At 45.8% G+C, this 16,591-nt stretch overlaps 1 protein-coding gene across 1 annotated transcript in view; it reads left to right on the plus strand.

Annotated features, from left to right (window-relative positions):
• Positions 1-16,591, plus strand: part of HOS15 (WD-40 repeat family protein) — a 68,031-nt gene that overhangs the window by 34,037 nt on the left and 17,403 nt on the right. The window contains exons 4-7 of the mRNA XM_086780222.1: positions 7,334-7,479; positions 7,599-8,070; positions 8,830-8,930; positions 9,090-9,136. Of these exons, the coding sequence (XP_086636348.1) occupies positions 7,334-7,479; positions 7,599-8,070; positions 8,830-8,930; positions 9,090-9,136 (766 nt within the window). The remainder of the gene's footprint in view (positions 1-7,333; positions 7,480-7,598; positions 8,071-8,829; positions 8,931-9,089; positions 9,137-16,591) is intronic.

A 16,591-nucleotide genomic window follows, 5' to 3' on the forward strand; every position in this document is an offset into this window, starting at 1 on the left:
TGAATAGTAGACTGCGCAGTCACCGAGTCTTGGTCAATCAATGAGCTCCCGTCCTGGATCTTCTGCCAAAATGGACCAAAATAACTATCAGTCCTGCAAAGCCCTCTCAATGACTAAGATAAGTCAGTAGAAATCTCGGTGAACGACAAAGTATTCACCTCTCTAATCCGACTAAGCGCATCTGCAATATCATTCATGGACCCTTTCCGATAACGGATCTCAAAATCAAAATCTTGCATTAACTCTGCCCAACGAGCTTACCTGCCTCTCAAATCATCCGCATCACACACATACTTGATTGACTGATGATCAGTCAATACCACAAACTTGGAGCCATATAAATAATGTCTCCAAACCTTGAGAGCATGAATCACAGCATAAAGCTCCTTCTCAAGGGTTGGCCAACGAGATTGAGTGTCGTCTAGCTTTTTACTTTCAAAAGCAACCGGTCTACCATCTTGAAATAAAGCAGCCCCGATAGCATAGTCACTGGCATCAGTTTCAAGAACATAAGGCGGACTAGGATCAGGTAATGCTAAGATAGGTGCTTCCTTGACTTTATCTTTCAAAAGTCTGAAGGCCATATCCAAATCGTTATTCCAAGTGATAGGCTGATTGGACTTACGTCCACGACCTTTCAATAAGTCGGTCATCGGTAGTGTGAGCTGAGAGTACTCCCGTACAGATTTCCTAAGAAAAACAACAAAACCGAGAAAAGAACGAAGTTGTTTCACTGTTCGTGGTATAGGCCAGTCCAAAACCTTCTGAACTCGGTCATAGTCAATGCTCAATCCATCTCTAGTGATCTTGTGTCCCAAGTAAATGATGTCGGTCATAAAGAACTCACATTTACTGAATTTAGCATACAGTCGATTCTGTCTTAAAATAGATAAGACAATCGTGAGGTGTCTGACATGATCCTCAAGAGTACGACTATAAATCAAAATATCATCCAGGAACACCACCACAAATTTTCCCAAATGTTCACGAAAAAGATCGTTCATCATTTGCTGGAAAGTGGCTGGAGCATTGGTTAACCCAAAAGGTAATACGAGAAACTCGTAATGGCCATACCTAGTCCGAAAGGCGGTTCTTTCGACATGCCTTTCATGAATACGTATCTGGTGATAGCCAGTACGCAAATCTATCTTCGTGAAATATTTCGCTCCTGCTAACCGGTCAATTAGGTCATCTGATCTAGGGAGAGGATAACGATTCTTAATTGTCAGCTTGTTCAATCTTTTGTAATCTATACACATTCTCCAAGTATTGTCCTTCTTTCTCCTAAGCAACACAGGTGCACCCCAAGGTGATTTACTTGGACGGATCTGGCCCATCCTCAGATAATCTTCGAGTTGTTTAGCCAACTCATCTTCCTCAGCTTGGCTCATCCTATAAGGTGGAATACTCACAGGATGAGCACCAGGGATCAAGTCAATACGATGATCTACTGCCCGTTCAGGTGGTAAACCCGATGGCAATTCCTTAGGAAATACATCTTGAAACGAATCAAGTATCTTCTGTAATTCTTTGCTTTCAAACACACTTAATTCATTCACATCCATGGAAGGGATGAGAAAAGAAGAAAGTGGAATCAAGACACAATGGAAAGCGGTGTACAAAGAAGAATTCATTATATTTCCAAAATCAATTGTATTTACAAGAGGTCCCTGAGAGGGATGGATACAATCACCTAAAATACTATACTTGGTGTCCCTATGCTGAAAAGAAAAAATATGACTAGACCAATCTATCCGGACATCAAGAGTCTTAAACCATTCAATCCCTAATAACAAGTCTACATTTTCCAGATGCATGACATAGCATTCCAGCGTATCTTTGTAGTCCTGAATCTGGATTGGAAGCATCTCCACCTAGCGATCCCAAACTTGTCTGCCCGCAGGTAGACGTACCTCATAGGTATGGTCGCTGAGTGTCGTGTCAAGACTCAATTTCTGCACAAGTTTGTAGTTAACAAAGTTATGCGAACTGCCAGGGTCTAACAGAATGTGAATTTTATTGATAATTGAAAAACTAAAAATATATATACCTTATAGAAATTATATAAAAATTTATCGTTTATCGTTGCCTTTGCTTAAGAGCTTCAAAACTTGAAATAGGAGAATGGAGAGTCTCCTAATACCTTCTTATAGAAATGGAATTAGCCAACCATCCCCGAGCTTAATGTCCTCTCACTCGTACTATGACTCTTCTCTCTTTGAAGAACTATGGCAAAGTAGCATTCTCTCTCAAATAGAGCTACGTCTTACTATTCTTCCTTTAAAAGAAAACTATGGAGTTGTGGTCTCTTCCTCCAAAAGACCATAGCAATCTAGCCTTCTCTTATAAGAGATTAGATAAGAATGAAGGGATATATACATCTGAAGGTCTAAGATTACCTTGAGGCTTCTTCCTCTGCCTTCTTACAGTATTTCTATGTAGAGACCCTAACAGAACCAAAAAATTATTTTGTTCATAACTCTCAGATAAAAACTCAGAATATGGTTATATAGCCAGTCTCAAAAGAATCGCAAGGTATCTGGTCTACAAGTATGCACAGAAAAAACAGCAAGTTTTTAAACACATACCGTACTTCGACCTCTTCTTCTCTACCTACCAACTTGCTCGTTCACGAGGTATGCTCTGATACCACTGTCAAATCCCCACGGATCTACCCTCGTGATCGAACTTGGTTCGAACTCGAATCCTGCAAACAAACGAACAACAAACAAGCAAGGGGGTGCAGGCCTGACTCACCTCCCAACCATGACAGCCGTGGGCGAGCCCACAGTCTTGGCTGTCCCCACCGAGCCACGAGCTGAGCTAACTAGGTTGACGTACCGACCAATCTCCTCCTCGCGACGTCCCATACCGCCACGAAGCTGCCCTCGCGGGCCTCGAGACTGCTGCCGGCCTCGGCTGCATAAAGCAGGTGCACGTCTGCACTAGATCTAGGCTCCAAGACCATAGAGCTCTCACAAACTCGCGAGACTCTCTATGCACAATAACTAACCTTGGCCACCCTTTTATAGGCTCTTGGCCGGTCATCGGGCGTCCACACTTGGCCGCCCGCCCGTCCATACTTGGGTGCCCGCCCGTTAGTATATCCCTAACTCAGCTCGTCAACCAGCCTGCCTAGTTCCAAGCTTCCCCAAGCCTCGAAACTAGTCTTGCATGCGTATAGCACACGGTAGATACCCACTGTGCACATGACAGGGAACTAGAACATTAATATTTTAATGTTTTATGTGTGGTTGCCCCTAGGCCTTAGTGGCCCCTAGGGAACTTTAATAATTATTAAAGTTGGGGCCCTAGGACAAGTATGGGGAGGGGGCAACTCCACTTTTGGAGTGCATGCCTCTCTCTCTTCACTCTCTCTCTAGCTTACAGACAGGTACACCCACACGTGTGAAGCAAAGTTGTTGAAACAAGTGTGCAAGTACAGACTGGTACAACCAATTACTCCGGTGCAGATCCACGAGCTGATTTTGGTAAGCTCTGAATTTGTTCATCTATCTCTCTTTCTATTGCCTTATGTCTGTTGCAGATTTGAGCTATCTGGCCCCTTGTGAGAGGAGGGGTATGGCATATTGAAAAGGGTGGAGACAGAGATTGAACAGTGAATGTATGTTTGTGCTGAGATGTTGAATCATGTGCATGAAATATGCCAGATGTATGCTCATGGCTGCCTTGCTAAATGGTCTTGGCTGATCAGAGGGAGGCACAGAGTATTGCTTTGAGACACAGATCTGTGTGTGTGAATCCTCTGTGCTAAGAGGTATTGTGGGCTGTCAGATTGGACATACAGGTCTCTTGGCTGATTTTGTTGTACTCAGCCTTTCATATTTTTGAAATTGAATAAAGAAATACCGAAGGGGCGCCAAACTTTGGGGCCAACAGGTGTCGATTTATTTTCAGATTTGGGGCACTCTAGCTCCAATCAAATTGGTTTTCATATCTAGACTACAAGTGGAAGGGTGACTGCTAGTCCACCGCACTTTGGTTTATACCAGAGGCCGGTTTCACTGTATGTGCATGATATGGACACTTGTTATAGTTGTCCAGCTTATACAAGCCATTGCATCGTGTTCCAAAAGTGACTATAGCATAACCCCATGAAAGGTCCTTGACTAAACACCTCTCATATGCAAAATCAACCACCAAACCTTGATTGGTTATGGATGAGATAGAGAGCAGATTTTTCCTTATCCCTGGAACATACAATACATTTGTCATGTATACATTTGCACCATTGGTTGCAACAAGCATGACCTTGCCTATCTCTTTCACTGGATAAGTAGAATGATATGCACATTGATACAGTGTGGCCATCAGAAGGTGTGTGCATCCTTGGAATCCCATCTTCTCTGCTCGTGTAGGAGCAAGATGTTTTACCTCAGCTCTTGGAGGTCTTTGAGCAGCTCCCCTCTGAGGTGTTGGTGGCTGCATGGTAGGTGGGCGTTGTCATCATCACTGCACATAGTGCCTCAAAGCCCTTAGGCTACCAACAGATTCCAATTCATGAAACGCCACAAGGAGTAGTTTGATCCATCTAGCTTATCCTCCTGGGATAGCACTAGGGACGGAATGGGCCGGCCGCCGGGCCCCCTTAGGATTTCTATTCTCCAAACGAGTGTTAGATTACAAGCTCGACACTAGATTTCCATGGATAACAATGAAATCTATGCAAGCAAGATCTCAGCCCAAGCCACTCAGCACATGTGAGAATTCTTCCGCCCAAGCCACTTAGCAAGGGGAGTTCTCCAAAGCTTCGATCCCAATTCTTGCTGTGGATCTCATGGGTCACACCCAATCTCACAGCAAGTGTAGGATTGCTTCACAGCTTCAAATGCTAATCCTGGTTGATGAAGGGAACATATCTCTTGTGTTTCCTTGAAAGAGAATACCTCAAAGAGTATCTCCAGCAGAATGACACAAGCTTATGTTGCAGATTGGGACTATTTCATTGATCTCTAGTCATAAAACAAGTGGTAACATGATGACAAAGCTGTGAAAGAAAGTGAAACTGCACTCAATGGGTCCAACCACAGTAGATTAGGGTTAGGGTGTTCTGATCACACAGGCTGCAGACTGAAAGTTAGGGCTTTTCTGGCTGCACAGGTGCTGAACTGAAAACAGCAGGAGATGATGTCCAAACAGCAGCTACAGTGCTTACACACCTGGTCGTACAGTTTTGGAGGTGGTAGTACACTGTGCAGCTGGTCTTTTATAATTTAGGGTTTGGTTGTATAGCAACAGAACTAGCCTACAGCAGAGAGAAACAACATAAGTGATACAGTAGAGAGAGAGGGAGTCCTTCAAGATGGCGCCTAGCTCTCGAGGGGAAGAAAGAGAGAGTCATAAGTGTAGCCACATGCAACCTTGGGCCCACACTTGTCAAAAAGGGGATAGGGCTCTTCACATAGGTTAAAAGAGGGCGCCCATCTAAAAAAAAGGGCCTGGGTGCCCACAGTTCAAAAAGTGCCCGGTGCTGCCCAACTTGTAACTAGTTCACACTTTATGAGTGTGTTTGAACACATTTATATAATTTCTTCGCAGACGGGCATCCCTGCCATTGCTAGACTTGGTCACAGCAGCAAACACAACGCATGAAGACAAGCTATCCATCTACAAGCCACTCAATAGTTATGCATCTTGGAGTAATGCAAATGCACAAATACAATGGAAATCTCCCGTTCAGTTAGCTTGTATCTGTCCATTGGGTTCTAGTCACACTAGGGTATTCTAGGGTTGTCCTGTCACACAGGACACAAGTTACGAGTCACACTGGCTGCACACAATCCCAGTCACATTAGCAACGGGGTAAAAGAGCGCTAGTCTCACTAGTTGATTACAGTCACAATGGAAATGAGGATTGTAGTCACACTAGCAAGTTCTAGTCACACTGGACGCTCATAGTCAATGAGTCTCACTAGTCACACTAGCTTATTCATTATGCCTCAAAAAATACAGCCATGGAGGCTGACAATGTACTCACATCTTGTGAAGTATGATTAGGGGGTCATGTGGTGACAAACTAGCAGGTCAGAATTGTGCCATTTGGCATGTACGTTGCATTATGCATACTACAGTGGGGCTCAGCTGGAGAACTCAATTCGAATGTATCTGTTGTTGAGGAACTGGATGTTGAAGATCTGGTGTTTCTGGCTGACTAGTGCAACTTGCAGGAGACATAGGATTTGGCACAGGTGGGTTTGCTACCAGCGAACCTGTTGATAAGAGTGGGTAGCCTCGAGAGAGGCAATTGAGGGAACTAGGAGCACCTGTGAAAACGGACGACCTTGGTTGGGGAGGGTGGAGTTGGCTGCCATGGAGTCCTTCGAAGTGTGAAGAGGAGGGGGGGAAGGGTGGGGGAGGGACAAGGGCTACTTACTCTTAAGAGCCAAAAGAAGACTGACGAGAAACTTAGAAGCAATGTAGGAGGGAGGGTGGAAAATGAGCAGGGTGCGATAGCTGCTGTGCTGCACAGGGAGGGAGTGGATGATCGGCTGAATGAAAGGGGGTTTGCAGGAGAGGAATGCACATAGGCCTGTTGGATGGGTTGGGGGAGGAAGAGGTGCACAGGAGAAAGTGGGGGTGCACACAGGCCAGGGGGGAGGGAGGGTGGGGTGGTACGAAGTGTGTGTAGGCAGGAGGGGTGTGGGGAAAGCGAGGGGTGCAACTTGGGAGACGGGAATCAGCAGGCTGCTATTGGGCGTGTGTGTGTGTCCAGCTCTCTACGATGGAGTCACTCAAACAATCTTTAAACCCCTCATTCTTCAATCTTGCTATTGGAGCTCTACCTCTCAACTTAGCTTACCTTCTCTTACTATTGCAGCAGCCAGAAGGGCAGATTGCTACACCAGAAGAACAGCAGCACATTTTAAGCTGATGCAGTCAGCAATTCACTCGCGGACAGAGGTTCTGGGTGTGACTTGGGTTGTCAGGGAAGTTAGGTTTTTATTTATATTTTCAGTTCACTCAGCCTTAAGCCATATTTTTGGAAGACATGTACATAGAGCTTTGCACACAGAAGAAATACAGAATAGTAGCAGTTAGGTATCTTTATGTGCATGTGATTTTTTTGGGGGGATCTTTTGCTACTTTTTATCTTCGTTAATTACTTGCAATTTAGACAGATAGGTGTTACCCTTATCGATGGCTTGGGCAGTTTTGTGTGTGATTTCTTTTATGGCCCTTGATTTATCTAATTCAAAGCCTGCTCATTTTAGGACTCTTAAAAAGTTGGTCGAATAATGTGTCTGCACCTGTACATGCAAGTGTTGATTATATTATGCTGCTCTTATAGGTTTTGTCTAATGGGTCATTGCAGGGTTCCTTCATTCGGCCTTCACATTAGGCTTTGAAGCGGGTCTCAACAAAGTCCCAATTGATGGCAATCAAGTTCCGCCTGGTGCTCTAGTGTCATTTGTTCAGAAAGGCCTCCAGTATCTTGAATTAGAGGCAAACTTGACCGATGTAATATTTTTTATTTCTTCATAATCCTAGAAAATGCAATCGCCTCTTCTTCTGATGCATTTTATATTCATGTTGATTTCTGCCTTTGAGTTGCTCACAGCAGCTTGCTTTCTGTACAGGATGGTATGGATGTTGAAGGAGACTTCTCTCTCCTTCAACCAGTGGATCTACTCACCAAGGATGTGGGCGAGCTACGGCAGATTGTGAAAGAGAAAAAAGAGAAGGAGAAGGAGAAAGAGAAAGAAGTGCTGAAGGAGATGGAGAAAGAAAGGGAGAAGGAGAAGGAGAAGGAAAAGGAGAAGGAGAAGGAGAAGGAGCGCGAGCGGGAGCGGGAAAGGGAAAAAGAGAGGGAACGACAGGAGAGAGAGCGACAAGAGAGGGAACGACTAGAAAGGGAGCGGCTAGAGAGGGAGCGGCTAGAGAGGGAGAGATTAGAGAGAGAGAAAGAGCGCGAGAAGTTTGAAAGAGAGAGAGAGCGTGAGCGGGAGAAGGAGAAAGAGAGAGAGAAGGAGAGAGAGAGGGAGCGCCTTGAGAAGGAAAAGGAGCGCGAGCGGGAAGAGAAAGCCAAAGTCAAAGGCGAGGAAAAGGAGGGTAAAGTGTTTAATCCACCTACATCTGGTTGAACAAAACATGGCTTTGGAAGACCCAAGGAATGTATTCTCCTAGCATAAATAAAAAGAAAACAGAAACATCAAAGATATTTCTGTGGACTTCTTTACTTTCTTCTCGTGTGTTCCTTGTCTTTCCCCCCCCCCCCTCTCTCTCTCTCTCTCCATTTTCTTCTTTTGCTTTCTTCCCCTTCTTTCTTTACTCCATTGTATACACAGGGTCTATGTTGTATGTTGCCCCCCATTTTTTTCCCTATTTTTGCAGTTTGTATTGTCTTGACATCCTGTCTATTCAAGGATCATATGTAACACCTTTTTTGGTCTCATTGACCCTTTGGGTCTTCTGAAGTGGATGATTATTTTTGTTTTCTCTCTCTCTCTCTCTCTCTCTCTCTCTCTCTCTCTCTCTTCCCCCACTCATGCCCCCTCTCTCTTTCTCAATGCACGCCCCTTTTAGAGAATCTAAACACCTGGATATTTTGTCCTAGTGCACCTGATTCATATTCAAAAGACCTTGAAATCAGCCTCATTATCAACCATACCTTTCTTTCTTACCTCAAGAGAATGGCAGTGTGGTAACATTTTGACATTAAGCATCACGGGTTTCTTTGCAGTGCACACAGATCTTCACATAGAAGGCTTATATTATTGTGTTTTTCTAGAAGTGCAGATTTTTAAAGGGAGGATTTTGGCATCTCAGTTTTTTTGCTACACTTATGTATCACTTCTTTGTGTGGTGTAGGTTCAGGACCTGAAACAATGGACGTCATGACAGCTACATCGTTTCAATTTACAGAGATTCCACATACTGATGTAACGATACTTGAAGGCCATACATCAGAGGTTTGATCACCAGCTAGTCTTCTTTCTTTTGCTTTTTCTTTATATATGACATCTTCTTTTTATGTGATGATGAAGGGCTGGTTATCTGAGAAAGGGTCTCTAATATATGTGGTTAAATAATGACTCTGGATTCCAATGAGTTGCTTTCACGAATGGCAGGTGTTTATTTGTGCTTGGAGTCCAGCAGGGTCTCTTTTGGCTTCTGGGTAAGTTTTCCATATATTATTCTTGCTTGTTATTTTCTGGAAGGGCTTTTGTTGGTGTACCTAACTTAGGTAGGTAAACTTTATGCTTCATATGATTAGAACGGTGTCTCTAATAGTGGTGGCACAGCCAGGTTGCGAGTGAATTAACTACTACCAAAGCACAAAACTAAAGAACAGGGCTGTGTACAAAGCAAGAAAACCTTATGAAGTTCTCTCCAACTGCTGAAATCTCCTAGTATATGAAGTCCTAGGACCTAATTCTATTTGGGCTTTTTTGTGTGCTGCAAATTTGATCTTGTCTTTCTTGGCTGGCTGCTCCAAAAGACTAGTTGACGATGTGTTGAGAGGGGTTCTATTTATATCAAGGAAGTCTTTTTTTCTTTACTTTTCCTTGAGATATGCACATTTGGTAGTGGTACATGTGTTAGCAATAAAAGGGTTAAAGATATACATGAGGCTTCTCTGGTCAACCATCTCTGTATGTGCTTTTCTGTATGCCATCTTCCATTCTGCAGGTGTTCATCTCGTGAGCTGTATATATCTCTCACCTGGGGAAACACCAACAATTGGTATCAGAGCAATTGTCTAGGGGTAGGGAAGAGCTTAACTTCTACTGTGCATGCCCGCCATAATTTTCGTCTATAATTCTGTGCACATCAGATTCCCGTGCGTCACCTTCCGAATGCAGATTTCCGTCCACAGAGAGAGATTCTGCCAACTTCCGTCTGCAGATTTTCGGCTATGACATTCCATGCGTCATTCCGTCCATTCGTGGTCAGCAGTTCCCCGTTAGACAATTCGGTCATTCTGTCCGTTGTCATTCCATTCGTGTTGGAATTATCTGAGCCTGGGTGGTGTGGGCTGTACCTAGGTTGTTTTGGTGTGAACACCCCTAGGTGTGAATGCCCCTTATTAAGGGTTAGGTCAAAAGATAAAGGCCTTAGTGCCTATAAATACATCGTACATGGTGTGAGTATTATCATTCATATTACAATCATTGTGTTCATTTGCATCTCTCTCTCATTTGAGTTCTATTGCATCTCTCTCTCTCTCTCTCTCTCTCTCTCTCTCCCTCCCTGCCTGTGGGAAGGGCTGCAGAGTAATCTCGAGGAATGGCCCCGAGTCTCCAAGAGAAACTCGAGGCCCTGGAGACGGCAATGAAGGCACTAATCAAGGAGAACAAGAAGACATTCGATTCCAACCTCAATGAGGTGGAGAACAAACTACACCGGCACATCATGGCCCTCGAAGCACGGGTCACGGACCTTGAACAAGAGAACATAGCACTCAAGGAGGAGGTGAGTGCATTGAAAGTGGAACTGGTAGCCGACAAGAACACCGAGAAGGAAGAAGGGGAGATCAATGACAACACTCTCACGGCCATCAAAGAAGAGATCTCCAAGGAGATCACAAAGGACATGGAGGGAAAACTCGAAGCCAAGTAGTCAGGATGGGTTGAGGTGGTGAAGAAGAACATCCGTAAAGAAGTGAGGGAGGAGACTCAAAGGGAAGAACATCAAATCATTCACACCACCATTGAGGAGGAGAAGATGAGGCGAGACACCCAACTCCACTCCCGAGAAAGATGGACAGCTTCTATGCATGAAGCTAGGCTACAGGGAAGAGGACCCTCTCTCCTTCACCAAAGCATGGAGAGCCGGGAAAGACTCAACACGCAAGCGAGCCTCATACTGCAGTTTGCAGGAGAGACGGAGAGGGTCACCTTCATGAGGAAGAGGGTCATACTACGAGGCTTAGAGGGAGCTCCTATTTTCTTGGATGATGATCTCACGAGGATGCAGCTGGAGCATAGGAGAGCTTGCATGCCACGAGTCTTACACGCGAGGAGAGAAGGCAAGAAGGCCTTATATGGAGATGGTTGGGTCATCATTGATGGCCGGCCCATGGATTAGCGGTTTGGGGCCTATGGGACACAGACCAGGCCACTGACAGAGATACACATGGCAGTATGGCACTATGGTTGACTATGGGTGCAGCCTCGACGACTGGAGCATGTTATGGTGAGGAGAGACATCATACTTCTGACAGAGACACATCAGAGCCCAGAGAGAGGGCTACCTCGAGTAGAGGGATTCCAGTGGGAGTCAGCATACAGGAGGACCACACGCCAGGGTACCTCGAGAGGGTAGGGGGGAGTAGCAGTTCTATTCAGACGGGAGCTACAGGGGAGACTGAGAGTAGTAGCACAGGATCCAGAGGCCAGATACATGTGGATCAGCTTACAGCTCTCACAGGACAGGGTTATATACATAGCCCTATGTTACTTTCCTCCATCAGGATCCTCCTATGTCATTATAGAGGACAGGCCACAGGAGGAGGAGACAAGAGCCTCGCCATACACTTGTCTCTTAGAGGAAATTATGCATTATTCTACACTAGGGGAAGTATTTCTTACGGGTGACTTCAATGTCACACACCACACACAGAGCAGACAGTGTGAGGTGTATGACTATGATGACATGGAGATCCTCCACCCTGTGGATCCAGAGGAGATAGGGGTTAGTTGGGCATCAGAGGACACTGGACCAGACAGAGGACATTATGGGGACCACTTACTAGAGTTGGGAGCCAGGCATCGTCTCGTTATTTATAACGGGATGCTATAGTGGCCGGGATCAGGAGGGCTGACATAATTCCCACATGGGGGTCATACACGGACCGGAGGCACGGTGGTAGACTACATTATGGGGTCTTTGGAGGCATCACAGCTTGTCACCTCATTCTCCATCCCACCTTGTTCTATTGGGGCAGATCATACATACTTGGCATTTTCACTAGCCGGATCACCAGTATCACTAGCCCCCCACATACCGATGCCACACACTACCATCTACTTCACACATGACATGGCAGACATATACATTGGCAGAGTAGAGGATGGGCTCCTACTCATGGATCCCCTGGCACCTATGGATACCATTACAGCCTAGTTGGCATCACTTCTACACACGGCTGCATTACAGAGCTTCCCACATCGTGTCCACTCAGGAGAGCCTGCGAGGTCTGGGACTGTGCCCCAGAACAGATGGTATGATGACGAGTGCAGAGCCCTATACTCACGGCTCCGCATACAGAGAGTTTTGGGGGCCATCACAGAGCAGGAGTCGAGGAGAGAGATGAGGAGACTTACTCGCTGCAAAAGGCGGGCCTTTGCAGAGATACAGGAGCTAGAGATCTTCCATTTCTTCATGAGTAGAGATAGCCCTATCTCATGGCGGCACTTCAGAGAGCCCCGGATACCGACACCCATTGTAGACCCACAGACATGGCACACATATGCAGAGGGCCTATACCACGCCCCACAGCAGCCACGTATACCTCAGCCAACAGGAGCCTCGACCTACCACAACTAGCTTCTTTACCCACTCGATGGTAAAGAAAGCTATCCGCCGCCTACAGCATGGACGGGCCACCGACCATATGGGCCTACAGGGTGAGCATCTCATATATGCAGTAGATTCTTTGGCTCCTTTTCTTGCACACCTGTTTAACAGGGCACTAGGACATGGTTTGCCTGCGGAGTGGACGATGCACACCATTGTGCCGATCCACAAAACAGGGGATATGTGTCACGACCCTGTGTTTTTCTCTGGACAGTACGCAGGTGTGCACGGGGACATGGTGGACAGTGTGAATGGCATCAGGTTGGAGTCAAAAAGTAAGCCCATGTGTGGACAATCCCAAGTGTGAAGGGGGCAAAGATACTTTAATTTAAAAAGGTTTAATAACCTTTGGTGGACAAAAAAATTAAAGTTATTAAAGGTTTTAAAACCTTGGGAGGCCCCTAAGTAAAATATAGAGGCTACTCCACTTTTGGAGGCCCACGACTCTCTTCTCCCCCTCTCTAGCTTTTTGGGAGGCGTGTTGGTTCTCATGCGTGGAAGAGAGGTACAAGTCGACTGCTCATGTTGGCTGCTGGTTGTTGGCTGCGCACAGGAGAGCTAGTGCAGATCTGTATGGCTGCTGCAGGTACAGCGTACGGATGCTACAGGTGCAGTGTACGGCTGCTGCAGGTATAGGCTGCGCAGGTCAGACTGCTGCAGGTACAGGCGGCGCAGGTCAGGCGGCTGCAGTTGCAGATTCAGGCGGCATAGGCAGCTGTACGACTGTAGGTACAGCTGTACGACTGCAGGTACAGGTGTACGACTTCAGTACAGGAGGTGGGCTGGATTGGTAGCACACGTGTCCTCATCTGGCGACTGTTGGGTTGCAGAACAGAAGGTGGGCTGGACTGCAGGCGCAGAGGGTGAAACTCATGCTCTTTTGCACAAGAGTCAGGCTGCGATTTACAGGTTGGTTTCTCTAGACACACAGGCAGCCAGGTGTGTGTATTTTGGAGGACGCCGTGTTTTTTGCAGAAGACAAGGGGCTGATTTCTCTGGACATAAAGGTGGACAAGGGCTGGTTTTTCATGAACATAGACATCATGTCGATGGCGTTCAACTGATGAAACTTTCAGCTTCTCTTTGCTTTGGGTTCGGGACTGTTTATGGGCTGTTTTTGTTTGGTTGCAAATTCAGCTATGTACTTGGGTTATTGGCTGCAAGTACATGTCACTTGAATGTGTTTCTTGGCATGGGAGTGATACAAGCTCGCATGGCTGCGTGCTCATGGAGTAGATTGTTTTCTTCCTGCTAGAAAGGAACAAAGGGACCTACAGTTATGGGCATCACTACGTTTCCAGATGTTTCATGAGGGAACAGGTAACTAGATGTATGCCGTTGTTGGCAGTGTTGTTGAATGGTGCCATGAATGGTTCTGTATGGAAGCAGGACAGAAGTTTCAAAGGGGAACAGGCCTAAGGGTTTCATGTGGAAACAGGTCGTAGGTTTCTCGAGGAAACATGTATTTGGGTTTCTCCAGGAGATAGGTCACATGGAGGCAGAAGGTACAGGAATGGACACATGTTTGGTACAGCCTTGCTACCGATTGGGCAGGGGACAGGGAATCCATGACAGAGATGGATAGTACCCTTGAAAGGTAGAGAGGGTTGGTACAGGTGTGTCGACTGTATGGTATGCTGTGCTGTGATACGAGTTCTCTTTTGAGAGACAGTTTGGGAGTCTGTGTTGTGATGCAGAAGCACTGGATGTGTGAGGGTGTGATGCTGTTCATAGTGTGAGAGGCTATGGATGGTTGTGGCAGTCCTGATCATAGGAGAAAACTTCTGTATGCAGACTCAATGTGAGAGAGTCGTTCGATGTGAACAATGGCTGGATTTGTTTGTGGATGCCGAGTGGACAAGAAGCCATGATGCAGGTTCTTTGCAGGCTTCAGGGGTTCTACTGTGAGTGTGAGGGCTGAGTTTCCAGCCTTATTGTAATCAAAGCTCTTATAATCAATTAAAGAAATACCTCAAGGGGCGCCACTGCGTTTTGGGGCCTATCGGTGTCCGTGTACTGTTTGCAGGAGCATTCTAGCTCCCCCTGTTTGTTTTCTTTTTCTAGGTCCTCGATGGCGTTGAAGTGTTTTATGTGCGAGTGTTTGTTTCACCGCCCATCAGATTTCTGAAGGCCGGTTGCAAGGTTCCGTTGCCGGGACATCGTCGACTTTTTCAAGTGGGCGAGCCCAGGGTTGTTTTGGTCGGGACACATTGTTGATTTTCTGAAGGAGGCGAGCCCATGGTTGTCACATCAAAAGCTTCAACATGAGGAAAGTGAAAAGGAAGTGCAAGAGACAGTGCAGGGTTGTTTGTCTTTGCCTATATGAGGTGAAGAGGAAGAGCTGAAGATGAAGCTCAGGAGAAAAGACACCAAGGACAAGAAGTAGTCGGCCAAGAACAAGAAGGAGTTGAAGTGTTATGGTGCAAAACATTCGACAGTTTGTCACCGGTCGTATCTTCATAGAGGCTTCATGGGTTCGGAAGACAATTTCTTTCTATGTTTAGCAGTGGTGATCTACTATGCTTCATCGCGGACTTGTGCTTACCACTTGGGTGGAGTGCAAGCAGGTTTTGGGTGCCTGAGGATGTATCAGATGAGGCTCAGACGGAAGCGGATGAACTTGACTAGGTTCTTATTCCCGAGCAGATACTGGCACATAAGGAAAGAAAGGTACAGGGTAAAGTTTCCCGTCGCTATCTTGTGAAGTTCAAGAGCTATTCACTGATGGATGCGAAGTGGATGGAGGAGGTTCACTGATGGATGCGAAGTGGATGGAGGAGGGTGACTTAGCAGATTCACCTCAGGATTTGCAGCTTTATCTTGATGCCTTTGAGTTGGAGTCGACTCTTGTTACGGCTCGTTCAGGTTCAGCAGAGCATAGGTCTGGAGCATTGCCTGATGCTCAAGAGGGAGGTAGCACCTCCGCTCCCTTGTTACAGACAGGCTCATTTGTTATCTAGGAGTCGCTTGGTGACATCTTTGTATTCACCCGAAGGTACTGAGGCTGACAGTACATCTGCTTATGGAACTTCTATGATCTTGTGTTCTAGACACATGAGATGATGGTTGAGTATGGTTCACAGTCGCGCGCACCTTGAACTATAACTGCAACTATGGATAACTCTATGGAGGACATAAGTCTTGCGAGCAGTCCTAGAGTTGGTTTGGTTCATATATGGATTGAACTCTATTTGTGCATGTATGCATACACTTTTTGCGGTAGAGGTATTTTTGTATTCTGGTGCCATTGGATCCTGGTACCACTGAGAATACATTGGGAAATACTTTGCATTGTGTCATGTGCTGCATGTATGTTGGTATGATACATCAAGTGCTTTATTATGTCATGGATGCACCACTGGGTGTGACTCCTGCGGGGATGGCCATGAGACATATGTGGGAAGTACTTCGTGGATGTAGTGTTTGAATGCATTGAGTGCTTTCATATGCTCATGTTGTACCATCAGTCATGGGTCATGCGGGATGCCCATGGGCGTAAGGCTTGCGAGCAGCCCATAGACTGTTACTTTGGAGTAGGTAGAGCATTTTGAGGAGCATATTGTTTGCGAATGCATATATGTGTCATGCATATGTTTGTCATATGTAGAATGATGCATGGTTTTGTTTTTGGCTAACACAGTTAACGTGTTTCCATTTGATTTTAGACTTTTGCTGTAGGTTCTGAAGGAACAAGCAAGAGGTGTTTGTCACTTTGGTGTGACAGAATGGCCCTATTATTTTATCAACCAGATGCATTGGAGGACCATTGTTTTTGTCATATGGGGAGTCTTTGCTCATAAGATGCCTTACTGTGCCATTGAGTGCAATCGAGGACGCTTGCTATTTTTCAAGAGGGGGGTATGTCACGACCCTGTGTTTTTCTCTGGACAGTATGCAGGTGTGCACGGGGACATGGTGGACAGTGTGAATGGCATCAGGTTGGAGTCAAAAAGTAAGCCCATGTGTGGACAACCCCAACTGTGAAGGGGGTAAAGATACTTTAATTTAAAAAGGTTTTATGACCTTTGGTGGACAAAAAAATTAAAGTTAT

Source organism: Cibotium barometz, chromosome 41 (genome assembly GCF_041138505.1).
Source record: "Cibotium barometz isolate CiBa-2024 chromosome 41, ASM4113850v1, whole genome shotgun sequence".
Classification (NCBI taxonomy): Eukaryota; Viridiplantae; Streptophyta; class Polypodiopsida; order Cyatheales; family Cibotiaceae; genus Cibotium; species Cibotium barometz.